General features: G+C 35.2%; 4 protein-coding genes across 10 annotated transcripts in view; 2 read left to right on the top strand and 2 right to left on the bottom strand.

The window, feature by feature from the left end:
- The first annotated feature begins 272 nt into the window (after positions 1 to 272).
- eIF3a (eukaryotic translation initiation factor 3 subunit A) lies at positions 273 to 6,800 on the top strand. Of its 2 annotated transcripts, none has more exons than XM_035884562.2 (5): positions 273 to 488; positions 1,510 to 4,197; positions 4,427 to 4,608; positions 4,696 to 4,844; positions 5,726 to 6,800. In XM_035884562.2, exons 1-5 carry the CDS (start codon positions 440 to 442, stop codon positions 5,787 to 5,789), a joined length of 3,132 nt encoding a protein of 1,043 aa, XP_035740455.1. In that variant the 5' UTR covers positions 273 to 439; the 3' UTR covers positions 5,790 to 6,800. The 2 variants fall into 2 exon arrangements, with proteins under 2 accessions (XP_035740455.1, XP_035740454.1); XM_035884561.2 differs by having other exon boundaries at positions 5,723 to 6,800.
- On the bottom strand, positions 6,156 to 12,839 carry LOC146872519 (uncharacterized). 4 transcript variants are annotated; one of them, XM_085661569.1, is made up of 7 exons: positions 12,481 to 12,839; positions 11,961 to 12,089; positions 10,024 to 10,667; positions 9,016 to 9,285; positions 8,584 to 8,772; positions 8,377 to 8,512; positions 6,156 to 8,215 (listed from the first exon to the last, which is right to left on the bottom strand). In XM_085661569.1, exons 4-7 carry the CDS (start codon positions 9,236 to 9,238, stop codon positions 8,077 to 8,079), a joined length of 687 nt encoding a protein of 228 aa, XP_085517695.1. In that variant the 5' UTR covers positions 9,239 to 9,285; positions 10,024 to 10,667; positions 11,961 to 12,089; positions 12,481 to 12,839; the 3' UTR covers positions 6,156 to 8,076. The 4 variants fall into 4 exon arrangements, with proteins under 4 accessions (XP_085517695.1, XP_085517696.1, XP_085517697.1 ...); XM_085661570.1 differs by lacking the exon at positions 12,481 to 12,839 and adding an exon at positions 12,267 to 12,427; XM_085661571.1 differs by lacking the exons at positions 11,961 to 12,089; positions 12,481 to 12,839 and adding an exon at positions 11,110 to 11,257.
- A 471-nt stretch (positions 12,840 to 13,310) lies between these two features.
- On the bottom strand, positions 13,311 to 15,110 carry Dpit47 (DNA polymerase interacting tpr containing protein of 47kD). The gene is made up of 6 exons (XM_085661568.1): positions 14,664 to 15,110; positions 14,416 to 14,587; positions 14,141 to 14,333; positions 13,774 to 14,054; positions 13,525 to 13,689; positions 13,311 to 13,447 (listed from the first exon to the last, which is right to left on the bottom strand). The coding sequence occupies exons 1-6, from the start codon at positions 14,926 to 14,928 to the stop codon at positions 13,354 to 13,356; spliced, it is 1,170 nt and encodes a 389-aa protein (XP_085517694.1). The 5' UTR covers positions 14,929 to 15,110; the 3' UTR covers positions 13,311 to 13,353.
- Positions 15,111 to 15,284: 174 nt separating this feature from the next.
- Positions 15,285 to 27,117, top strand: part of LOC118449700 (uncharacterized) — a 21,749-nt gene continuing 9,916 nt past the window's right edge. For 2 of the 3 annotated variants that reach the window (XM_035884568.2, XM_035884563.2), the window contains exon 1: positions 15,285 to 16,489. The gene's annotated coding sequence lies outside the window, so the exon portion shown is untranslated. Of the gene's footprint in view, positions 16,490 to 23,929; positions 24,064 to 27,117 lie in introns of those variants that run through there. The other variant, XM_035884566.2, reaches the window with a different exon arrangement.

The following is a 27,117-nucleotide window of genomic DNA, read 5'->3' as shown; positions in this document are numbered from 1 at the left end:
ATATACATACGTCTTAATGTATTACAATGGGACAATTTGATACTTTATAGAGGATCGTCCAATCAATGCAGATCTTTAAAGCGTACTTATGATTCGAAAAAAAATTGAATATATTGTATGATAATTTGATATTCAATATAATATTGGTCAGTGTATTTATTTTATTATTAAACCAATCATATTTCGTTAGTATTTTTAAGAATGATTATTATCGTTTTCTATAAAATTAGAATATAATGGAAGTTGATTTGATTTACATTGTAAAGGAAGCCATTTTCTATAGTGGCCGCCTTTCATCCGGAACACGCGATCGAGGTTCTTGGCGTTGAACGTTACGCCTTTGAAAAACTTGTATTTTTAACCGTGTATGCGAAATAATTTTGTTAATTATTAAGATAGTGCGTATGATATACGTCTAAAACGTATTTATAGTGCAAACATGGCGCGATATGGGCAAAGACCCGAAAATGCACTGAAAAGGGCGAACGGTATGTAACACCTTTTAGCATTGAAGACATGACATGGCTGATAGCCTGGTCTAACCTGCATGAAAATTTTAATTTTATTACTTTATGTATTCGCTTTATTTTAATTTTTCTTATTCCTGTACGATTAATTTAATTTTTCTTTTAAATGCGATTAAAATTATCTAAAGTAATAGTAGACTTTTTTTTTAGATAAGATAATTTTTAATAGTAGAATTTGTTTTCAACTTATGTCTATATACCAATTTTATGTACTGTGTCAACATATGTATGTAACGACACGATTCTTGGTCAAGTATCTGCGTGTATTGATGAAATGAAATTAAAAAAAAAAAGAATTATATACTTTTCACATAATCTCGTCATGAAATTTCTTTATCCCACAAGACTTTATTAAAGCGAAATTAATCAATTAGAATACTCTTTGTCTCGTCCTTATGTATATAAAATTTCGATAATAATTGGAATAAAATTAAAAGTATTCTTTTATTCTGATCATGTTCGAATCGATCGTTCATCTCATATATACTTAATTACTTGTTAAACACTTCATTCGTTTTAATTATACATTATGGTAAATGTGAAAAGCAATGAAATATATATTCCGCATGTATACACACACACGTATATATATATTCGCACACACATACACTTATATATACACGTTAGTAGGACTTTCGTGTGGGATCGTGTGTATGTGCGCACACGTCGTGTGTATGCACGCACCAACGATGCATGTGATATATAATAAAAATATTTTATAGCATTTTAAACACACAATGCTACATATTTATATAATCTCTGTTATATAATCAGAAAAGTCTATATTTAACGAACAATATCCAATTTGTTCATGTTTCTTTTTCTCATGATAGAAAGTTGTTTTTATTTTAGCTAATTAGTGAAAATTCATGAAATTTCATTATATTTAATGAAATCGAATTTATTTCCGTGGATTTTCAATAATTTTACAAGATATATAGTTTATGTATTCTTACTTTTATTTATCTTTTCTCTTTAACAGAATTCATTGAAGTTGGCAAACCAGCCAGAGCTTTGGACACGTTGCAAGAAGTCTTCCGAAATAAAAAATGGACATACAATTGGTCAGAATCGGTACTGGAACCTATAATGTTCAAGTACTTAGATCTTTGCGTAGAATTAAAAAAATCTCATATAGCGAAGGAGGGCCTTTTCCAATATCGTAACATGTTTCAATCGGTTAACGTTGGAAGTTTAGAAAATGTAATTCGTGGCTATTTACGAATGGCAGAAGAGAAAACTAATGCAGCAAGAAAACAAAGTCAACAGGCGGTCATCGATATAGATGATCTGGATAATCTTGCAACGCCTGAGAGTATTTTACTTTCTGCTGTAAGCGGTGAGGATGCACAGGATAGAAGCGATCGAACAATTCTTACACCTTGGGTAAAATTTTTATGGGAATCATACTGTCAGTGTTTAGAATTGCTAAGAACCAATGCTCATGTAGAAAGTTTGTATCACGATATAGCACGTATGGCCTTCCAATTTTGTCTGGAATACAATCGTAAGACTGAATTTCGAAAGTTATGCGAAAAATTACGAAAACATCTGGAGGAGATATGTAAACTTCCACAATTAGTTTCTAATGTCTCTATGAACAAAGCTGAAACTCAACAATTGAATTTGGAAACTCGACTTAATCAATTAGATTCGGCAATTCAGATGGAACTTTGGCAAGAGGCATTCAAATCGTCCGAGGACGTGCATGGTATGATGAATCTCTCCAAGAAATCGCCTGTTCCAAAAACGATGGCTAACTATTATCAAAAATTAGCTATGGTCTTTTGGAAGGCAGGTAATTATTTATTCCATGCAGCAGCTCTCTTTAAACTATTACAGTTGTCACGCGAGATGAAAAAGAATATGTCACCAGAGGAACAACAACGAATGGCTAATCGCGTGTTGCTAGCCACTTTGTCGATACCATTGCCATCGGCACATCCTGAATTCGATCGTTTTATTGAAACCGATAAGAGCCCTTTGGAGAAAGCTCAAAAGCTCGCGACACTTTTAGGATTAACACAACCACCAACGCGAGTTTCCTTATTGAAAGACATTGTCCGATTGAATATCGTCAATCTAGCCTCAAGCCAATTACAGGAATTATATTCATGGTTGGAAGTTGAGTTCCATCCTCTGGAACTTTGTAGTAGAGTCGATTCAGTCATTCGAACGTTGCAAGCCGATGAGAATAGTCCTTTGACGCAATATATACGCGCTTTACAGGACGTTACGCTCGTTCGGTTAGTCCATCAAATATCTCAGGTCTATCAGACTATACAATTCGCTAGATTGCTGGAACTTGCCAAGTTCACAACAAACTTCCACTTGGAACGGCTTCTGGTCGATTGCGTTCGTTACAACGATATGCAGATAAGAATCGATCACGGCAAACAGTGCGTACACTTTGGCGTTGATCTTTCGGAAGCTCAAAGAGAGGATCATCCAGATGGTCCAGTCCTACAAGCGATGCCATCGGAACAGATTCGTTGTCAGCTGGTTAACATGGCTACCGTTCTTCATCGTGCGATCAACGTGATCAATCCAAACAAGAAGAAGTTCGAACGTGAAAAGCTTCGTGGCGCGATGGTTAACCATTATCACGAAACTAAAATGAAGGAACACCAGAGAATATTAGGAAGACACAAGATCATCGAAGAAAGAAAGGAATACATCGAGCATATCAATACGGTTCGCGAAGAGGAAGAAATGAGACGTCAAGAGGAATTACAGCGTCAGCAAATATTGGCTGAACAAAAGAGACTCGAGCAAGAACGCGAGGAACGCGAACGGAAACGTCAGCAAAGTGAGATCCAGCAGATCAAGGATCGGCATCTCAAGGAGAAAATGCAACAGATCTCGCAGACAAGTCATGGGCAGAAGGTGTTGAAAAAACTCGACGAAGACGAGATCAAGAAGCTTGACGCCGAACAGATAGCCGCCCGCGAAGCGGAAGAATTACAGAAAGAACGTAGGGAGATGCAACAAAAATTGAAATCCCAAGAGAAGAAGATTGATTATTTGGAACGTGCTAAACGTCTTGAGGAGATACCTTTATTGGAGAAAGCTGTCGAAGATAAGATGGAACAGGCAAAGAAACGTTGGGAACAACAGGAAGCCGAACGTATTGCTGCTGCCATCGAAGAGAGACAACAAGCCGTAGCGACTAGGGAACGTATGGCAAGAATGAAGGAAGATCATGATATATTTTTGGCCAAGATTTTGGCTGAACGTAAGAGTATTTACATGGAGAAACTAAAGGAATTTGAAAAGATGTTGAACGAGGAACGTGCTAAGAGATTGCTTAAACGTAAGATGGAACGCAAAGCTGAACGTAAGATGAAATGGGAGAAGGAACGGGCTGAGGCAGCTGAAAGAAGACGTCTCGAGGAATTACGCATCAAGCAAGAGGAAGAGAAGAAACGTTTGGAGGAAGAGAGAGCAAAGAGGGAAGAAGAGGAACGAAAGAAACGTGCCGAGGAAGAAGCAAGAAAGGCCGAACGCATAGCCAAAATTGAAAAACAATCTGAAATAGCCAGAGCTCGAGAAGCTGAGATCGAACGTCGTATGGAAGAGCAGAAACAAAAGGAGAAGGAAATGTTAACAAAACGAAGACCGGATGATCGCTATCGTCCACCTAGAGATGGCCGAGATGGCTTTAGACCTAGTAATTATTTTCTCTAACTCTAATTATATACCCTTATTCTTATCGTTATTATTACGTGCTAATTAACAGAAATGATTTCCGCATTTTGTTGAAAAATTCTCATTGCTTTTTGTTATACCCAACAAACCTTTATTAATTATTCAAAGAACATTTTTCTCTGTCGCTTCTTTTCAATCTTTACTTACAATAATCAATATTTTATTAATCGTACAATATTCTTTTATTATAGCTGCTGAAATTTCAAATTGGCGTTCTTCTCAAGCTGAAAGGAATGACGAATCTAGATTGAGAGGCTGGGATTCGGATAAATGGAGAAAGGATAGGAGGAAAGAAGATTTTGAGAGAGATATAAGCGACAGGGAGAGATTAGATAAAGGACCTGAAAAAGCCGGTTTTCGAGATCGTGGAATAGTAAGTAGAAATATGTTGCTTAACAAAGTAAACAATTTCGTTATTGCTGTAACATCAATTAACATGGGCGATTATTTCACGTTTCAGTCACGAGTCATTCTGTGTAATACTGACAGTCCTCGACCTCGTCGTCCCTACCGACAAAACGATATGAGTCGTAATGATATGGATTGGCGTAGTAGAGACTCCGCCGCTCAAGATGCTCAAGATCCACCAGCCAGACGTCAAGATGATAAGTAAGCATTGTCACAACAAAAGTGTATTTCAGAATTTTTTTGCATGTAATCATTGAAGCGAAATTTTATATGCGCTTTCATTTTTTTTTTTTTTTTTTTTTTACTATTTAATAATTATAAGGTTTATTACATTGAATCGAACGACAGGCCTCGTTTGTTCGTTGCCATTATTTCTTTCATCATTTTTTTTATCATTTTTATTTCCTTTTTTTTATCTTCATAAAAGAAAACCAACGGATCCTAATCGTGTATAAAATCTGGCGGCAATGTCGATTATTACATGCTAATTCTGAGAAATACATATATATATATATATATGTATATATATATATATATCGTGCATATATATATATATATCGTGCATATATATATATATATATATATCGTGCATATAATGAATATTCATGAAATTGTAATGGTAACATTCATCATCTATATTTAGATGTAAGTCCACGATGAATTAGTTAAGTTTCATATATTGAATACGTTAAGATCGATGCCCGCTTATCGACCATCTCGGTTTTTATTTACCTTTCACTAATATAAGTTAATAAACACGATAGAATTTTTATTCAATTTTAATAAGAAAGAGAGCACACTTGACTAACGTTGCTTCCAATGCAAAAGCTAACACTTCATCTTTTATATATTATATTTCAGTATATAATCGTACTAAAGTTATTAAGTTAAATGCATTCCTAAAAAAAAAAAAGAAAAAAAAAAGAAAAAAAAAAGAAAAAAGAAAAAAAGAAAGAAAAAGAAGAATTGTATGATTATAAAAAAGAAAACATTTTTTATCCCGAGCTGGCCGATCTCTGGGCGGGTTTCTATATAATATAAACAGCGAAGTGACATTTCAAAAACATGCTTTCAATTAGTAGAGAAGAGGAAAGAAAGCGGCTTCCAGAAGACGATGATTGGACAAAAGTAGACCGGCGGAGTTGAAGACAAACGGAGTTAATGATGATGATGATGATGATAATGATGATGATGTTGATAATGATGATAATAATAATGATAATGATGATGATGATGATAATGATGATGATGATGATGATAACGATGATGACGATAATCATAATACAAGACACGAATCAATAGCATATACATAGATTTCTGATCGATACGAAGCTCGCATAATATCATGCTATTTTGCATATTGCTTCATTTTAATGAATAATCAATCGTAGAGCGTCGCGCGTTGATATCAAAAAGCACAAATGTATAATCGGTAATATCGCGTTGGCGTAATATCTAGATACAGGGAAAATACAATATTAAATCTCACGAAATATAATTGTATGCATACAATTTTTTTTACATAGAACATTTACTGTTTATATATATATGTATTAATTTCTACTTTGAGAAGATGGCTTCGTATCGCAGAAGAAAATATTTTATTGGATCGATATGCAGAACAAAGAGGGGAGTCCTATGGGCAATCTTCATTAAACATAAATCCTACAGAATTGGATGATAATATGTAACGATATATACAAACGTAAAACGGCGCGAATTATATAACAAAAAAGAAAAGAAAAAAAAATACGAAACGAACGAGAAAGATGAAAAGAAACATAAATAAAAGTTTCCTTATATCCTAATAATCGATAATGCGATTACACAACGTCGCATTAATAAGTTTTTTTAAGAATAATACAACTTTTCATCGAGATCATTTTTAATTAATCACAAGTTTTCTATCACCGATCCATTTGATTTGATACGAGAAAAATGGTTAAGTCTCTCTTTCTCTTTCTTATTTAAAAATAGTCAGCGAAAAAGAAAGAATTCTTTTTATTGGAAAAGTTCATCTCAGAGCAAATGCACATACACATACACACACAACAGAGCGTTCATAAACTTTCCTTAACTATTATTATCAACTATATAATAAGAGAATATACAAAAGGAGAGAAAATGAATAAAAAGTGATGTAACATATACGAATAATATGCAGGCTATGTTTATTTTTTAGATTTAACAGTTTCATCAATTTTTGTTCTCTTTTAAGAGAACGATTGGCGCGTTATCTATTAACGACACAATCAATCTTTAAAAAAAAAATAAATAAATAAAAGAAAAAAGAAAGAAAAAGAAGGAAAGAAATAATCGAAACATACAAGAAGAAAAAACAAGTCCTATGTCACGTCTACATCTTTATTGTCGTATTGTATTATTAACTAGAATGGAAAATCCATTTATTGTTACGCCTGAAAGAGTATACTAAAACACTTAGGTATTGCATAATAAATATATCGATAAAAACTTCATCTCCTCGTGTCTATTTACAATATGTAGCATCGCGCTACAAAAACATTTCAATAAAATAGTGCTTGCTATTGGTGTATGTATATATATATATATACATACATATATATATATATATATATATATATATATATATATATATATATATATTGCAATTAAAAAAACTAACTGCATCAGTCAGATCGTTATTAAAATATAAAATTATAATGAGATAAGTAGTAGCTCAAATCCTCTGATCACCGATCAAAAAAATATTTAATTATAATATAGATTTGGACATACATGTGAAATTATTGAGTATTTTCTTTTCGATATACAACTATTACATTCATTTGAAAAAAGGATCATATATTCGACTAAGTTAAAACTATATATATATATATGTGTGTATATGTGTATATAAATAACATATATATACACGGACTAACATTCGTCATTAATTTTTGTTTGATCGTATGTTCACGGTGATCGGCTTCCAAATTTAAAGCAATTACAATTAAGTATATTGTACGAGAAAAATATATATTAGATCACTGATAACAATAGAATCATCAGTTAATTAGGATTTACTGTTGATTAACGTGTGTGTTACATAACGATCATTCTGAAAATAGCAATTTCTTTCACTCTCTCTCATTCGGCAAGAGATCGGCTCTACGTGCCTCGTAAAAAAAAGAAACAGAAAAGTATATTTTATAAACATACAGCGTATACTTTACGATATAATCATATAATCTTCAATATGGATACACGTGGCAAGAAAAATACCTACTCTTAGGAACTTTTGGAATATAATTTTGTGAATGCATTTAGATATCCTCTCTCTCTCTTTCTCTCTCTCTCTCTCTCTCTCTCTCTCTCTCTCTCTCTCTCTCTCTCTCTCTCTCTCTCTTTCATACATACCTTAAAAAAAAAAAAAGTGCACATTTGTTCGATATTTAAAAAAAAAAAACTGATTCTAATAGAGCATTATTGCTGCAGCAGTTTTTTCTTCCAATGCAGGAATCGGTTCCAAATTATTGTCTTTTTCTCTTCCGGATCCCCAACCGACTAATGCGATACTAATAAGATGTACAACAGCAGCAGTTGCAACGAGCCTAGGAAAAAAAATCATATAATCTTGATTTTTATTACTTTGTGTTTTTATTTATTTATTCATATTTTTTTTTTTTTTTTTTTTTTTTTTTTTTTTTTTTTTTTTTTTTTTTATGTTCATTTTGTATATTAAAATAAATCGTAAATGATTTCAATATTTTACCAGAATGAATAACCAAGTTCGGCCGAACCTTCACTGGTCCACATATTATCAATATCTTCCTTTGGTAGGACATTGACGTATAGCCTCGTGTAATATTGTGCTAACCATGTACCAACGCTCGTTATACACATCATCACTAAAAACACGTACGGAAAAATAACATTTCAAAAACTTAGACGACGCGCAAACGTATTCGTTAGAACTTACACGCTAAAATGTTTATAAAATAAACTCCAGGTACAGAGAGAGCTTTAGATCTCGGTGAGGTTGCCGTGTTTAGCACAGCTAAAAGTGCGGCAAAGGCAGCAGTTATCAATGCAGCGGAAGTAGCAGTTAAAGTTCCTATCCAAAGTCCCCAGGACATTACTGTTGGATCTTGCCGTAACATTTGAGGTACTGAAATAATGATTAATTAAATGGAATCATATTAAAATTCAGATTAAGATTCTTTAATGTTAATAATAGTACTATTAATTTATTTTTCATTTAAAAAAAAAACTAATTTTCTTTTTTGTTTTGTTTATATGTATTGAATATTTATACTTATTTTTCATAAGTATAAATCGTATGTTTTTATAACACCTACATGTGAACGTATACATTTAAAGATAATTTATTTATTTAAAAAGATCCTCATACCTGATACGTGGTAGGTCCTCCAGCCATAAGCAACGTTCAATTCCTTTTTACCTTGTAATAAACCCAAATGGACTCTTCCTGCACTCTCTTGAGGATTCGGTGTCCTCCAGGGTCGAGCCTCGACCCAGTGTTGCGTAACAAGAGCAGCACAGACCAATCCACCACCGAGTAACGAGAGAAAGAAAGTTGCGAATATGGTGCCCCTTCGAAACATCGACGTCATTCTTGGATGGCGCGGTGTCTGGCCAGGTTTATAAAAATGCGGAAATCCTATGAAATGTAAAAACGATATATATCATGAGAGAACGTTTTTTCACGTAGAAGAAAGTAGATATATAGACATCGATTCGAAGCTGAAAGTTGCATCTCTCTGGAGAGAGAAAAGACCTATGTTTTTTTACTCTATATATGTACATATGTACATTTTCAATTAAAGTGAACGTATAGCCGAACCACTCTTCGGCGATAGGCCACTATTTAAATTATCCTACTGAAACTATGTCGCCGCTTTCGCAACAATTATCCGGTCTGCTAGAAAAAGCTGACAGTGTGAAAGCGCTTTGAAAGTGAAATGACAATCGTCGCTTCTCTTCTCTTCTCTCTCTCTTTCTCTCTCTCTCTCTCTCTCTCTCTCTCTCTCTCTCTCTCTCTCTCTCTCTCACTCTCTTTTCTAAGAGAACAAAGTATCTACGGAGCGACTAGATGAGACACATGTGATAACAAAATTCATTAAGTTCCTAATACATAATATTCTCTAAAGTTCAACAAGTTAAAGTACATTCCTCGTATATGGATCAATCTAAAAGTAACTTTTTGATACATAATCACATCTTGATCATGATTCATGTGGGATGAGCACTTCCATTCTTAATTTAACTAACCAAAAAAAAAAAAAAATGAGAAAGTTGGACTATGAACTCGAATAATTCAGTGCAAAATATTTAGATTCTAATCTACTCGTATCCTCGTTAATTACATTTAGACAAAAAATATAAAGGTAATTCACACCTTGGTCCTGGCCTTCGGCAAAATGAACTTGATTGAGACTCTTGGAGAACTCTCCCTGTTTAACCTTTTGGGAGAAGTCTACGTTGGCGAATCTTTTGGAAAATTTAACGCGACAATTGGACCTGTTGTCCGATCTAAGAAGAGAAGAATTCGGTCTCGGTCTTTTCGCGAACGTATACGGTATCGTGTACGGCTGAGCGACATAAAAATAAATTGGTCGATAATCCTCGTGAAGTTGTTGTTGTTGATGCTGCACGAAGCCACCGTAAGTGGTGGTCGAAGAACAATTGTTGTTGTACAAGCTCGCTGCCGTACGACCGTTACTGTACGAGCTTGCGTATTGAATGGCTCCGTAATGGTTCGCCGTTTTTCGATTATTCCCTTCCACGATTTCGAAAAATAATTGGCACTTTCTAGGTGCCTCCTCTTCCTGGCCGTCAATAGAATAAATCTCTCTCGAAACTCGATTATACGAGAAATCTCTCTTTAACGACGATATTTTTGGGCGATCGATCACGACGATCTTTTCGTCTTTAAAACACTTTCTGATTTTTTTAATGATACGACGCAAAACTTCCAAACACTTTTGAGTTCTCCTCGATAACGCACTCTTTCCTGTCTCCTAGACTGTTCCGTCTTTTCAACTGAAAAATAAAGAAAACGAAGAAGAAATTATAAACTAATCTGTATATACAAAGATGGAGGATACAAAGAATATAGCGTTAGAAAAAAGAATAATAGAATTAACGATAAATGTCTAATTCGAAGGAAAGGGATCGTCTAACTGGACGAAGCTAGGATTCTAGCAAAAGTGTATGAAAGATATTAAAAAAAAAATAAATAAATAAATAAATAAAATAAATAAATGAAGTATGTGTGTCAAATGGCCGGACATTTCTTCGGTTAGTAGAGCGAAGGTGATCTCGTTGGAGAGAAGTAACGTAATATGATTCTGTTGGACGTTGATGATATTTTAGATTTTTCTCTCCTCTCTCTTTCTCCTTTTTTCTTATTTCTATTCATATATATATATATATATATATATATATATATATATATATATATATATAAATAAGATATACTTGCACATTGACTCGCCGTTACAACCGGTTAGCTCCTGTTATATCCTTCTCATGAAGAGTGCGTGGCACGCGTGACGCAATTCTTCCTCGAGAACCATACATACATAAGCTTGTAAATATACGTATACGTACTTATAATGTATATGTGTGTAGTATTATATCGAACACTTGCTTCGAGATACCGTATAGAGAAAGAGTGAATGTGTGAGAAAGAGAGAGAGAGAGAGAGAGAGAGAGAGAGAGAGAGAGAAAGAGAGAGATGCATCGTGTGGTCCATCGAGTTTCACGAAACTAGGACACGCGATTCTCTTCCCTGTCGTCACCAGAAAGGTATTTACCTCGACTTCCTCGGGGACAAGCAAATACTCCTACTTCTATACACAGTTCGAAAATAAACATGTGTATTGTAACGAAGAAAAAAAGTAAGAGATAAAAGGATATATATATATATCTGTATATGTATAAAATCGTTGGCGCAATCCATTCGTACTTTTACTTGCAAATCTTTTTCCTAAAGAAAAACATTAACTGTTTGTTTTAACAGGTAAAAAGAGAGAGAGGGGGGGGAGAGGGGAAGAGCGAGAGAGAGAGAGAGAGAGAAAGAGAGAGATAGTAAATATTTGAAAAATAAGTCGAACGCGCCACTCGATCGTTTTTTATTTCTCTTTTTCTCTTTTCGAAAGCTCTCTAGCCGCATCGAATATCCGATTTCTAAAAAAAACTAAAAGTTCCTTCCATCTTTGACTTGTTTTTTTTCGGTTTTCTTTTTGTTTTTATTTTTGTTTTTTTTTTTTTCTTTATAACCTAATTTCAAACTAGAATAACACGGAAGTCTATAATTTGTAAGATACTTACATGTACCGTCGTAAGTTCGCATTGCAATTGGACAGAATTTATTTTCTTCGTAAGAGGAAATTCCAACGGTGATCCTCATCGAATCAATATGGCATCCTTGTTGTATCGGATAGGACGATTTCTTCCTCTCTATATTAATCACAATAATCATCCAAGATTATAGAGGTATTTTTAACATTTATCTTTAATAATTAATAATTGCAAAAGAAAATATCTAATTATTTTCTAATCGATTATACAAATATACGTTATTAATTATTATTAGAAAAAATTTTCAGGAAATTTTTGAAGATAATTAGAACTAACCTAAGTACAGGATATATCAAGAGATAGAGAAAAAAAGTCGTGAGAAAAATAATTTTTGCGAAGTAAAGGAAGCCACGTGTTTAATCCAAGGAAGAAAGAAAGAAAGAAATAAATAAATATAGTTATTAAGCGAGGCCAGAGGATAATGGCGTAATTGAGATATAGAGAATGAGAGAAGAAAAAAAAAATGAAAGAAAAGGATAAAAGGTATTGCCTGCATCGTTTTAACATCGCTTGCGTCTCGCTCCGTTTTTCTCTCGCGGTATATCCAACTTCACGACAATCTCCTCTCTCTCTTTTTCTTCTCTTTGAATTGTGCCTGAAGTGACCTTCGATCCAACAGAAAACGCTATCTTTTTCTTTTTAATTTTTAATTTTTTCCTATCACGAATTTATCGACTAGATTCTTTGAGACCGGCTAATTTGATCGGGAAATTTTTCGAAACAACGCGTCTTTTTAACTCGACGACAACGACAACGACAACGCGCATACGCGATCCAAAGTGTAGGTCGAGAACTGAATTTTCAACTCCTGTTGCTCTTTCTCTTTATGCTCACCTGTCTACCTTCGTCAGGTGATGCAGAGGGCACCACCTTCCTTTAATGTTCTTTTTACTTATATATAAAGAAGTGATCTCTGCTTTTTTTTTCTCTTTCGAATTTTTCTTTTTCGCCTCTTCTTTCAATTTTTATTTTTATTTTTATTTTTATTTTTATTTTTATTTTTATTTTTATTTGCATATTGAGCATAACTATGACTTTGATTTGTTTAAATCATTTTACAATCCGATAAAATTATTTACTTTCTTAATAGATATATATTTTAGATTTAGTAGAGATTTATTCTCTTAAATAGATCTCTTTCGAAAGCCGATTATCGTTTAGAGTATTTCTTGAAATTTTAGTATGAACTTTCGGGAAAACAGGAAAATATTTTGAATTCGTTCTGTCCATTCGAAAATATTTTTGTTTTATTTTGATATGAAATATGTCTGGTGACATTGTTATAAAAAAGGCTACCAAAAAAAAAATCAAAGACAAGGATTTGCAAAAAATAAAACCCAGTTTATTTACTTTAACGTTCTCTCTATTCTTTGTGATAGGTTCTCAAATAACGAGCTTCGGCTTTACTGTCTTTTACAAATATCAGGAATGCTGGTGTTCCACCACGAACCAAAAATCTGCAAAAATTATATTAACACGATTTTAGAGAATGAGACATTTTTAGTAAATAATTTTTATAAATTTTCCAACTTACTGTTCGTCCGTTAATATCTTTCCAAGCGTTTCTGAAATGTCCACTTTATGTAGAGAAATTTTATCTTTTCCTTCGAAATATATTGCTACGGTATCAGGGTTATACTGATGTTGAATATCCCATGGTGGTGGGGAAAAATATAATTCTTCTAATTGTTCTTTTATACTAGAAATACGTTGTAAAAAAAGAGAAATTATTATTCAATAGTTAAGGTATAAAAATTATTTTTGTAATTGATAAAAAACATACGTAATATCCTCGTGAAAATTTTGTACAAAATCAGTTTCTTGGAATTCAGGATATAAAAATATTACTGGCCATACAAGCTTGTTATTACCATCTAAGTGTACTTTACTTTGCATCAATTCTGGTATCTTAGATTCCAAATCTTTCAAGTTTGGAATTTTGTCACCATCAAGCAATTCTAATTTAATGCCTCTACTTTTGATAGTAGATAACAATTCTTCTTCTTCTTTAGAAAGTTTTGCTGCTTCTTTTTTCTGTTTCCTTTGGTCACGGTATGAGGTTTTCTATTATAAATTAGATAATTAATATAAATTTAATTATTATTGTATAAGATAACTGTTTAGTAGATTTGTCACAAAAATGATTTTACATCACACAATATAATCTGTCTTTTTAAATCCAATATAGCTCTCTCGTCTGGGAAAATACGTAGGATTTTATCGCATAACTCGTTACACTGTTCAAAGTCTTTTACCCTGAAACAACATCTAGCGGCTCTTTCCAAGGATTTAGCGTAATCTGATTTCAATTTTATTGCTTGTTTACTGTCATTTAAACTACACCTACAAAATATATTTAAAAGAATTATGAAATATTCTATAACGTATTTAATTTAAGAGCATTGATTTAAGCAAACAGCTATACCGATAATTTTGAAGCATATAATGTGCAGTAGCTCTATTATTGTAAAGTTGTGCCAATAATTCTTGGTCTTTGCATTTGGTTCTGATACCTTCTGTATAACTTATAATAGACATACGATATTGTCCATTATTGAAATTGAAGTTTCCATCGTCTTTATAACTTTTAGCTAATTCTGTAGAAATAAAATTAATCTATATAGAAATAATTTCAAATATTCAAATATTCAAATATTCAATATAAATACAAACGTTCAGGAGTATTTTCTTCCGATGAATATTTAAGTTGCTGTAATCCTTCCACAAGAGGAGATAGTGGCTGTCCAGGTTCTGGAGCTTTCTTCATAAAGAATGGATGATTTTCTAATTCTTCTAGCATACTCTCTTCAGTGTATCCATCTTTAAAAGTTCTCTTTTCTAATTGACTTATAAAATCATCCAATTGTCCGTCCAATTTAGTAGCAAGCTCCAAGCGTTCATCGTAGGTCCAAATTTTCTTTTTGTTCATGTTATCCATGGTTTCTTTTACTTATTATTGTGTTATATATTTATCAAAATTGTAGTATATAATGAAATAAAGGTTGGTGGTAGTAACAAAATAACCGTTCTGTGTAGAATATGGAATAATATAAAATAATTCTAATCACCCAAACTTGAGAATATATACTACTTCCAAAAAGAACTAGTTCCGTTACGCCAGCCAACAAGAAATGTAGATAGAGAATTATATTCCTTGTGGTTAGTTTCGATACATTTCATGAGATGTCGCTAATCGTATATTCAATGTTTTTAACTTTTTTTTTTCTTTTTTTATTATTACAAAGAATAAAATAAGAATTGTCGTGACAGCAATAAGGGATAAATTGTATTTCAAACAATACTGCATCTATTATATATTAAATTAAAGAGGACATCGTTCGTTAAACAAACTATATAAACTAGATTAGATTTTAAATTTGAAAATTGTATCGTTTGAAAACGTTAGTTTGAAACAGTTGTTATATCCTTGATCGTATGTAAACATCGAGATAAATATATGTATCGAGAAGTATAATTTAAAATTAATATCAACAAAAAAAGATAAGAATTAAAGTAGACGAGAGAGAGAGTGAGAGAGGGAGAGAGAAAGAGAGAGAGAGAGAGAGAGATAACAGGGCATCAAAAGTAAGAGCAATCAGATATTATATTTAGGCGGCAGAAGGGGAAAGTTTCGATTGCTCTCGGCTTTCCGAAAGCGGGGTCTCTTTGTCCAATCACTCAAAGATTCACAGCAAGATGGCGCTCGGTGAGAGGCGTTCGACGATTGGTCGATTAGACGACACGCGAAGTTGGCGAGAGCAGTCGCTCTCACGTCCTCGTAGCGGGCGCGTCGAATATGTTCCTGGGTTCGTTTGTGTGATAGTGAAAGATAGATAGATAGAGAGAGAGAGAGAGAGAGAGAGAGGAGATATATCGTGCGCGTTCCTTTTCTCATCACAGTCTGTTCTCTCTCTCCCTCCCATTTGTCTGTCGTTCGGTACCGTCTGCGCTCTCGCTCCCACCCGGCCAACTGCAAGTAGGAAGCCAGGCAGCAGCCACCCTCTCTCGCTTTGTACCCTCGCAACGGTGGTAGCGACGACGATGCGAGAAACGTAATGGCCACCGTGGGCCTAGGATAGATAAAAGAAAGGAATTCCTTTTCTCTTTGGATCTTTGTCGGCCTGGTCTTCTTTTATCGAAAGTGTCGTGCAAGAAAGAAACGACATAGAATCGGTATTACAAGAAAGATAGACAGAGAGAAAGAGAGAGAGAGAGAAAGAAGACCGTTCGGACGTTAGTCCGTTTCGTTCGTCGCGGTCTGTCGGTGAAAAGTGCGTGAGCAAGAAGCAAGAGAAGAAGAAGAAGAGAAGAAGAAGATAAGCACCGTTGTTGGTGCATCCTTAGTGTTACTTATGTGTGCCAGCCATTATCGAACGTACTTCGCTCCAACTATCCCCGAGGTGCGGAGGACGGGATTGGATTATATTATATCATTTTGCCTTATCGTCCAATACATCGCAGATTCTACCCTCCGTACCGAGGAACCATCGGAAAACGAGGTAAGTTAATATCTACATACTTTCTCTTTACCTTTCTCTTAGTCTCTCTCTCTCTCTCTCTCTCTCTCTCTCTCTCTCTCTCTCTCTCTTTCTATCTTATCTTTCGATACTAGCCGCGTGTTCGCGCGTGTGTTTGACCGACCATACGAAGATCGGACGCACCCTTGCAATGAAAGTGCGTGCCACGCCAATTTTATTATCGAACACGATAAAGATTATTGGACTGAAACGTCGAGGGCTTGTCTTCCTTCCTTCCTTTATTTCTTTCGTCTTTCCTTCCTTTATCTCTTTCCTTCTTTTTCAAATGTTAACACGGAGGAAGACCTAGGGAAAGGTCCATTTATCGTGTTCCCGATACATACATGGTAGTTCGCTGGTAATGAGAGTATGCGCGTTACGAGCCACGATCAATTTCGAAAGATTCGGCAGTACCGCTTTTGCAGAAGATGTCGCGGTGATGTCTACCTGCTTTAAAGTCATATCGTCTGGCCTTCAACGCTTTCTCACGTGCCACCCCCATTCTCTCTCTCTTTCTCTCTCTCTGTCTTTATGTATATATATATATATATCTTTCCTCTTTTAAAAGAACCTTTGTTCCTCGTGTAAAAGTTATAATAGTGGCACGAGGACGAATCCCTCTCATCGCAACATTATATTGCTGTCGTCTCGCCCTTGTCCGCACCCCTCTTTTTTCTCCTTTAACTCTTACGAGCGCGCGAATAAATCTCATTTCTATCTCTTTTTTTCTCTCCCTCTCTCTCTCTCTCTTTTTCTCTCTCTCTCTTCATCTTTCTCTCTCTCTCCATCTTTCTCTCTCTTTCTCCATCTTTCTCTCTCTTTCTCCCTCTTTCTCTCTCTTATTCACACGATACTTATCGTTCCACCTTTTCTGGGCGTATACCGACGTTCAACAGACAGAAAAACTCTTCATTTTTTTTCACATTTCTCCTTTATAATCGTTAATCATAATTATTATTTAATTTAAACGGGAACGAACGTTTCTATCTAGATGATAATCTAACAGGTGTCTGTCTCCCTTTTATTATGACCTACAAACCTTTTTGACAAATCTCTTAAGGATATAACAATATATCGATAGATTCCTTTTTAAAATCTATATTATCGATCGAGCACGAGGCTCATCCTTTTTCATTGTTCCTTTCTCTGTTTGCCTCTCTCTCTCTCTCTCTCTCTCTCTCTCTCTCTCTCTCTCTCTCTCTCTCTCTCTCTCTCTCTCTCTCTCTCTCTCTCTCTCTTTCTTTCTTTCTTTCTGTCGGTCCGTCCGTCCGTTTATCCATCCATCCGTCTGTCTACCTGTCTCTCTTTCCAACTATCGTTACCTCTCTTTGTGAAGAATTTATACGGAGATTGCTCGTCGATAGGTCGGTCGATCTGTCGTTCCTTTTAGTTTCCACGACCTGCTTCGATATCCGACGTCCTCTCTTTCTCTTCTCTTCTACTCCTCCTTTCTTCCTTCCTTTTCTCACTTACATACGTCGATTCAGGCTTGATGGCAAGCTTTGTCTTTCTCTCTTCTCTCTCTCTCTCTCTCTCTCTCTCTCTCTCTCTCTCTCTCTCTCTTTCTATTTCTTTCTCTTTCTCTTCTAACCTTTTTCTCCTCCGTTCCCATTACACGACGTTATCGACTCGTCGAGAAAAATAGTTTCATGGAGCAAACTAAAATGGTGCTTTCTCTCTTTTTCTCTCTCTCTCTCTCTCTCTCTCTCTCTTTCTCTTTTCTCATAAGATAAAAAGGTTTCATACTATTCTTCGTCTTCTTCTTTTTCTTTTTTATTTCGCGACCATACGTTTACACTTTTCCTGTTCGACTTTGAACACATTACTCTTTTCCTACTACCTCTTGTTTCCTTTTTACTCTATCTCTCTTTTTTATTTGTCTTACGAGCCATTGAGAATGCATGCGTGTAGGACCTTCTACAATTCTCTCGTAACTCGAACTTTTCTATGCGCTTTTATTATTCTTTTTTTCTTCCCCCCCTTCTTTTTCTTTCTCTCTCTCTATTCAATTTTATTTCCATATCATCTGGCTTCGTTCATTGTTCCGCGTAGTGAACTTTTGCGTACGAACCCGACCACAGAGCGATACATTTTCTCTATATGCATTCAAAATTGTACCTCATTTCTGTTATTATATTTCTACGCGGTTAGTTAATTAAGCAGGAGATACGGTACCAAAGGATTGGGAAAGGCTTGAAATGAACTAATCCTTTTGATTCGAAGCAGCACCAGCGAACGATGATAAAGCTTTAACGAATCGTGACAATGTAATCCGTTCGATTTGATTTAAATTTCCCGGGCAAATGAGTCCATTCAAAGGCAACGACGTGTTACTAGTCGTACCACGGTAGATCGCTTTTCTTCATTTCCTCTTTTACAACCCCTTCTTTTTCTTCCTCCTCCTTCTCCTACTCCTCCTCCTCTTCTATTTTTTCTCTTCGTTTTGTCCTCCTTTCATATCCCACATAGATTAGTTCTTATTCCTTTCGACGAAAGATCGTAAATGGAGTCTTTTTTTTTTTTTAATCTTCTTAAAGGAACCATTGACTGGTTCGAAAATGAAAAGGCAAAGTGTATGACGTTAGGTACGACGAACCTTTCCAATAAAATCGATCGTTATTCTTTTATAGGTGGTCCTCATAAATTAAACCCGCACGCTTAGTTCCAAAAAAAGAGAGAGAGAGAGAGAGAGAGAAAAGAAAGAAAATGAAGAAGTACTTACGTTAGGATATTCGATAAAAAGAAAAAAGAGAGAGAAAAAGTTATCGAAAATTTCCGAAGAATTTCGAAGCATTATGAATGACGTTTTTATAAAGGTAACCTTTATATATTTGAGGTTCAGAAATTCAGGGAGTATGTGGCAACGCCGGAACCTTCTCTCTTTCTTTCATTCTTTCTTTCTTTCTTTCTTCTTTCGTACCTTCCTTCCTTCTTTCCTTCCTTCTTTCTTTCTTTCCTTCCTTCTTTCCTTCCTTCCTTCCTTCCTTCCTTCCTTCCTTCCTTTCTCCTTCTTCTTCGATTCCGTAGATGCATCTTCCTCGAGCAACTGCAACAGCAGCTACAGCTTCAGCTATAGTTATAGCAGAAGTCGTAGTCTGTGGCCGCAGCATCACCGGCAGAACCTTCACCGCCACCGTAGCCGTACCTTATGCTATGTAGAGAGAGAGAGAGGTAGAGAGAGAGAGAGCGAGAGAGAGAGAGCGAGAAAGAGAGAGAGAAAGAGAAAGAGAAGTTTCTTTCTCTCTACCTTTACAAACCACCTTACACCCCATCCATGCTCTACTCTTTTATTTTATTATTCGACCCGACCTCGACGAGTTAGACCGTGGCCGTGTATATACCAGCTTCTCTTTTCTTCTCTTCTCTTATTTTCTCTTCTCTTCTCTTCTTATCCTCATCCTCATCCTCATCCTCGACTCCTTAGCTAACGGAGAAACTGGAATCTCAGCGCGCGTTGGATGGGGGGCTCTACTCTTGTGTCTCCTTTCTACCTTCTCCTCCACCTTCACCTCCATCTCCTCTTTCTCCTCCTCCTTTTTCTATCTCTTTTCGTCTCACCTCCCTTTCACAATCCTTATGGTTCCTTTGCTATTTTTGTCTCTCGATGTAATTACATCGCGTATATTTTCTTTAATCACCATAGACGCCATTTTATCTATAGCCGCTATGTTTTTTTTCTTATTATTCTTTCTCACGACCAATACAGAATAACAGGTGATCCTCTTCGTTGTTCGAACTTTGAAATATTATTTTTTTTTATTTTCTTTTTTTCCCGACCCCCCTTTTTTCTTTTTTTTTTTTTTTTTTTTCATCTCACCTGTCTCCATTCTTGCACTATTTTGATGATATTGTAAAATACAGGTGTCTATTGGCCGATATATGTGAAACTTTATGCCTACGTAATTCCTTTTACTTTAGCGTGAATCTTGACCAAGCCAGAGTCCCTTGCCCTTTCTCTTGTACCTTCTTTTCTCTCTTTCTCTCTCTCTCTCTCTCTCTCTCTCTCTCTTTTTCTCTCTCTTTTTACTGGCGGATAACCCCGTAGACTTTAAGCCTGTAAGCCGACTTTACTTTAGCGCGTGCTACGAGCGTGCACGCTGCTGTGTCCCTTTGCGTCCCTGACCCTCTGCAGTCTGCACCCCTCTGTGTGCGTCGTCTATCCTGCCTCTGCTCTCTGTGTTGTTCCTCTTGCCTCTCTTCCCTTGCGCGCTGCGCCCTTCTGCACACGAATGGATATACGAACGCAGACTTTATATTGAGAATACCAAGCTCGTATAAGAATTTTTCATTGCTATGGAAGAAGAAGACGAAGAAGAAGTACCAACGAAGAAACGCGCTTTCTTTTACGATCGTTCCTTTCATTAAACATACATAGAACATTCATATATACATATATATATATATATGTATGTATGTATGTATGTATGTATGTATGTATGTATGTATGTATGTATGTATGTATGTATGTATGTATGTATGTATGTATGTATGTATGTATGTATGTATGTATGTATGTATGTATGTATGTATGTATGTATGTATGTATGTATGATATATACGTACATACATACTTACATGCAACGTAGGGGATCGTAATCGGAATTCCTTCGAATTGCAAGGAAGTATATATGCGTGTATGCTATTTCCTTACTTATATACGCGCATATATATATATATACGTAAGTATTTATGTATGTATGTATATATCTGCCGTGGTTATGTTAAAACTTCATTCGCACGGTACATTGCCCTCCTCTATATCGTTTCTTTCTTAACATCGACTGGTTGTTTTCCGAATGGATACGTCTCTTTTTCTATCTTTCTATTTTTCAAAGTACAACGGCCATCGCTCTTTGTTCTCCTGTTTCCTTCACTTGTTTTCATTTTATCGAACGTCACTCGACGACCCCTTATCTCTCGTTATCTCCCTTCATGCGACTGACCAGTGACCATATACATTTTTCCTCCCTCCATCCCTCGTCTCTCTCTCTCTCTCTCTCTCTCTCTCTCTCTCTCTCTCCCCCTTGCTCTCTTTATTTATATTTTTGTCTCTTTTATCTTTTTATTTCTATTTATATTTCTTTTTGATCATTTTTATTCGAATAACTTATTATGTATTTTATATATATATATATATATATATATATACATATATAATAATGTTATTTATATAATAAATAATTAAATTCTAATTCGTTTGAAATATTCATATTCATATTTTTGACGCATAATTAACTCATAATAAATTAATGGATCAAGCCTATATATATATAATATCTTATACTATATATATAGTCTAACATAGTAAAATAATATAGTATGTCTTATAATATATATCTATGTATATATATACATATCTTTTCTCTCTCTTTCTCTCTCTCTTTCTCTCACGATATACTCGCAATTCCGCGCTCTTTCGTGTGTTAAGAAAATTCGACCAATCACGTGCTCCTTGGCAATATATTATGCTAATCCGTTGAAATCGGCGCGTTAAGTATGCAAGACACGTGAAATAAACACGTAATACGCCGACCTCGCACTGCACCTGTCGCGCATGCAAATCGCCAGCTACTTAAGGTCGAACCTGTTGTGATTTTTCTTTTTCTTTTTCTTTTCTTTCTTTTTTTTTCTTTCTTTCCTTTCTTCTCTTTCTCTTTCCTTCTCATTACTCTCGCCTATTTGTCGACAACACGATCACTTTTACTGACCGAGATTCAAGGATATATATATATATGTACTTTATATCTACGATCGATTTGATACGTATTTTCTATCATAATATCAATATATATCGTATATATAGGATGTATCGTAATATCGAGGATGTTTTTTACTTAGTATTTATTATCGATTATTCCGAACTCCTAGTATCATTTTTCTTAGTAAACACGCGTACCTTTGAGCATCAGTTTGCAGTCATATTAATGCGAGGAGTCATGCGTGGGTGCCTTGTGTTGTATCCCTGATACAATAGGGCTTCCGTCGTACATAAATTTACATGAAAAGTGGCTTCTGATGTACCACGAGTCAGACACAACCGAGCAATCGGGTTTTCTAAGAATTTCGTCTAATAAGGATACGAAGGATACCTTTTCAAAAGGTAAACTACTTTTCTATTCGATGGGATGCAGTCTCTCGCAAACGAGACTCTTTCAACATTAAAAAGAGAAAAAAAAGAGAACGAAAGAAAAAAGATACTCTAGCAGACACTACACTCATACGCGTCTGTTTTAATAATTTATCAAAGAATTCTCTCTATATATTATGTATACACGAGCGGGTAGAGTTAATAAGAGGAGCGAACTATAAAAAGGCTTTGGAGAAGAGAAGAAAAAATTCAACATGAAAATTGTCCTGATCGCATTAGGTACGGCTTCTTCTTCGTGCCACCTTTCTCGAGACATGACGTCAAATGTCTTTTCTAACAAAGAGTCCTACTATTGGGTTATTGAATATCTTCATTTCCACGTTTCCACGTGCTCCTTGAATTTCAGGGGATAAGAAAGAAGAAAGAGCAGGATATGCTTGTGTAGAGAAATAGAGAGGGGAGATAGGAAGGAAAGGTTAGGAAAATTTCGATCGGTTAAGTTCTCTTCTATGAGAAAGAGAGAGATAGAGAGAGGGTCGGGAAGTCCATTGTAAGCAAAAGTCCAAGTCTGTTTCGCGTCCATCTGCAGCATCTGGTTTCTTCTTATAGTACCTAAAAGTAGGTGTTTCGGTGGCTAATACCTCTGCTTCTTGGCAGGCACGTTCAACTTTCCTGGCTCGTATATATACATATATATGTATATATCTTTATCTGCCAAGTGAATTCGTTCCGAGCTCTCTTACGTATACAACAGGGAACAGAGTTACAGCGCTTTGTTCAGTCGAAGAATCGAAGGTTTTTTGTGAACAGAGAGAAAGAGAGAGAGAGTGAGAGAAAGAGGGAGGGAGGGAGAGAGAGAGAAGTCGAAGAGGCGTTGAAATTCGCCATTTTATGAGACGAGTTACTCGTTCTAATTGCCTTTGTTTACTCGCCATGTGCACACGTATATATATATATATATATACATATATATATATATATATATACACACATATAGTGTATATACACACACACACACACATAAATGTAAGCATACCCAGAAAAGGTTGCATTGGATGCAAGCAAAACGAGAAATCTTCCTCTTGTTCTCCTTTCCAACCATCGCGTATAACCGTGGTGATGTTGTGTTGAAGCACATCGTTGGCCTCTTCTCCTCCTCATCGAACGTGGTGGGTGCATAAAAGCCACGTCGGAGGAGAGTGCCATTTCTATCGAGGTGAGTGCAAATGTCGAAGAGTCGAGGGCAATGAGAAAGGATGAGCTGCACATTCCATTGGCCACGATGAATGATGCACTCGAGGAAAAGCCTTCTCTGTCGATGGTGATGATGGTTGTGCTGGTTGTGCTGGTATATTCTGGTGTCAGTGCTGGTTGGTGCTGATAGGATTCTACTGCTCTACTGTTGTTGCCGATGGTACTGGTTGGTGATGATTGGTGGTGGTGGTAATCGTAGGTCCCAGTAGTAGTGGTAAGTTTCTCGCGAGGAAGAAGACGCCTTTAATAGTCCATCGTTGTTGATCGATCTGACGAAGCAATATGCTAATAGAAAAGCAGATAATAGAATCGATTTCTCACTTTTAATCTATTGTTTGGTCCTTCTTTTGGTATCTTATTTGTTAGGATATTGAAATTTTCCATAAATTTTGATTCAGTTTATTTTTCCGTATATATATATATATTTGTGTGTTATCCTTAAAGATAATCTTTTACTTTTCGATGCATTTTTTTTTTTTTTTTTTTTTATAGACTTTTTCTTTACTTTTTTTCCTGTATGGTATTGTCTTTTTTTTTTGGCATCTCGATGGTTATGTTAAGACGTCTATAAATTTTTCCTCGCGTCATTTTGTTTTTTCTTTTTTCTTTTTTCTTTTTTCTTTTTTTTCTTTTTTCTAAGATTCCTTTTCGATTTCAAAAGTTACTCTCTCTTGTCCACCCTTCCTTTAGTGCTTTTTTTTTTTCTTTTTCTTTTATCTTATGTTTTTTTGGCTTCATAACTTTTTGGCATCTCGATTGTTAAGTTAGGACAGTTTCCCATAGATTTTGTCTCACTTTTGTACGTCCTTTTTTTTTTTTGTACGTACCTTTTCAAGTTAGTATTTTTTTCTTTTTTTTTTTTAGTTCTTTTTTCTTCTTTTTCTTTCGTTCTATGATTTTTAGCCTTTTCCTCTTTGACATCCCGATGGTTTAAGTTAAGACATCGCAGTTGTCCATTGAGTTTCACCTTAGTCTTTTTCCCTCTCCTTCTTTTAGTTCTTTTTCTTTTATCTTATAGTCTTATCTCATTTACTTTTTTTTGGCATTTCTTCCTTCTATCCTACGGTTAATCAAAAGCGCGTACTGCTTCGCATCGTTTCTAACAGGCGAGGAAAACGATTTAGATTTTTGTTATTAGATAAAAGTATATCTTTCGACAATCTAAACATCGTATACAGAGGATGTGAGAGAGAGAGAGAGAGAGAGAGAGAGAGAGAGAGAGAGAGAGAGAGAGAGAGAGAGAGAGAGAGAGAGAGAGAGAAAGAGAGAGAAGAGAGAAAAGTGCGGCATTTAAAAAGATCGAGTTTTAATATTCTCGAAGGATGATGATGCGATGCAAGAGATAATCTCTCTTTTTCTCTCTTTCTCCTTCTTCGTGAATTTTGAGAAATGTAATTTCTTTAGGGCGTGAAAAGTTTTTAAAATTTCCCGCCTTTACATCGGAATGCAACATAGAGAGGGGGGAGGGGAATACGTGTATGTAGATATACACACACATACATGCGTGTGTCATGTGGATGAGAGGGCGGAAAGAAGGAGAGAAAGGAGGGTGAGGAAAAAAAAGAAAATAAAAGAAAAGAAAAGAAAAGAAAAGGAAAAAAAATATAACTGCATTCTACGTTACTCTCTTTTCGACCTGATGGACATCGTTGGATTAGTGTTAGCGCTATTATATACAGCGCTAAGCAGCTGTCGTTCTGCATTTTTTGTATAAGTACGTACGTACACGCGCTCATGTACGCACGCCATCCAGTTTCACCCATGGTGTTTTCTTATGGCTTTTAAAAAGGGACCGTCGACTGGTATCGTTAGCGACCATTGTTACTTCCAGACAAATATATTTTTATTAATTTTTATTAATTTTTATATCTTTGCACCTTACCTCCTAGATCATCGTCATCCTCGTAATGTTTTAAAAGGTTTTTCTTTTTTTTTCTTTCTTTTTTTTTTTTTTAAAAAAACTTTAAACAATTTTCGACTTACTTCCATTCTTGAAAGACTGTCTTAAAAATTCTTTCAATATAAAATTTATTTCAATTTTTAATTATACGTATAATGATACAGTATATAATTTAATAAATATAAATCCATTTGTAATTTATACATTTATATATCTTTTTTTTTCTTTTCTTTAATGTCGAACAAATGTATCATTTCGATTGTAAAGAAAGGAAAGAAGTATAAAAAAGTAAAGTTTCTCTTTCAAATGGAACTACTTGTTCTATAAATAATTTAATCGACAAAAAAGAAGAGGAGTATTATAATAACAAGAAAGAAGTAAAGAAAAGTTTGTCTTTCAGATGGAATATGCAAACCGTATAATTCACCGTGTAATTCAATCGGAGAAATAAGAAAATTATAATCGTACAAAGAAAGACAAGAAAGAGAAAGGAAGAGAGAGAGAGAGGGAGGGGGAGAAGATGTATTTCTTTTCTTTTTTTATCCGGAAATTTATAACGCATAAAAATTCCCTAGCTAGTTTGTTTTACTACGCAATCGTGAAGATATGCGAGGTGTGTACACTCATGCCTCTTTTATATGGGAAGGGACAGTCTAGACTGTTGAAAATACATCGAAGAGCAAGAGAGAAAGAGAGAGAGAGGAGAGAGAAGTTTAGTAGTCGAGCGACGATCGAATGACGCATACTCATGAGAGGATAGGATGGCGAAGAGATTATTGAAGAGTGAGGAGGAGATGGAGGAAGAAGGGGACGATATGGGAGTCGAGAATTTGAGCTTATAGGTATCTAATCTGTGCCGTCGTAATTTGAAAGGTAGCGGATGGTCTCATCTTCTTCGTTGGTGTACTACCTATCTTTTTTTTTTTCTTCTATGACAATAGAAACCGTCTTTCTAGTCTTTAACGATCCCAAGGTAAAGAAATGCTTAGACGATCGTGATATGGCAAATGTTTAAAATGATGGTTAACAAGGGAAGGATCTGAACGATTGTATATGTACAATGTACATACATACACATATACGCTCACGCTCACGTATTTATATATAAGTTGATTTCTATGTGAATGAGCATTCGTATACCAATGCATCGCTTTGATTGGACTGTGATGTAAAGGTCTTTCTGAAAGGGAGAGAATTCGTATGGGGGAATGAGGGAAGAGTTCTACCCTCTCTCTGTTTCTCACTCTCGTTATTTTTTTAATTGCTCCCTTTGATTCTTTTTCCTTTTGTAAATTCGACAAGCCAGCCAGCCAGTCAGCCAACCAACCAACCAACCATCCATCCATCCATCCATCCATTCATTCATCC

Source organism: Vespa mandarinia, chromosome 15 (genome assembly GCF_050613455.1).
Source record: "Vespa mandarinia isolate Hongniang chromosome 15, ASM5061345v1, whole genome shotgun sequence".
Lineage (NCBI taxonomy): Eukaryota > Metazoa > Arthropoda > Insecta > Hymenoptera > Vespidae > Vespa > Vespa mandarinia.
This window is presented reverse-complemented; position numbering and strand designations above follow the sequence as displayed.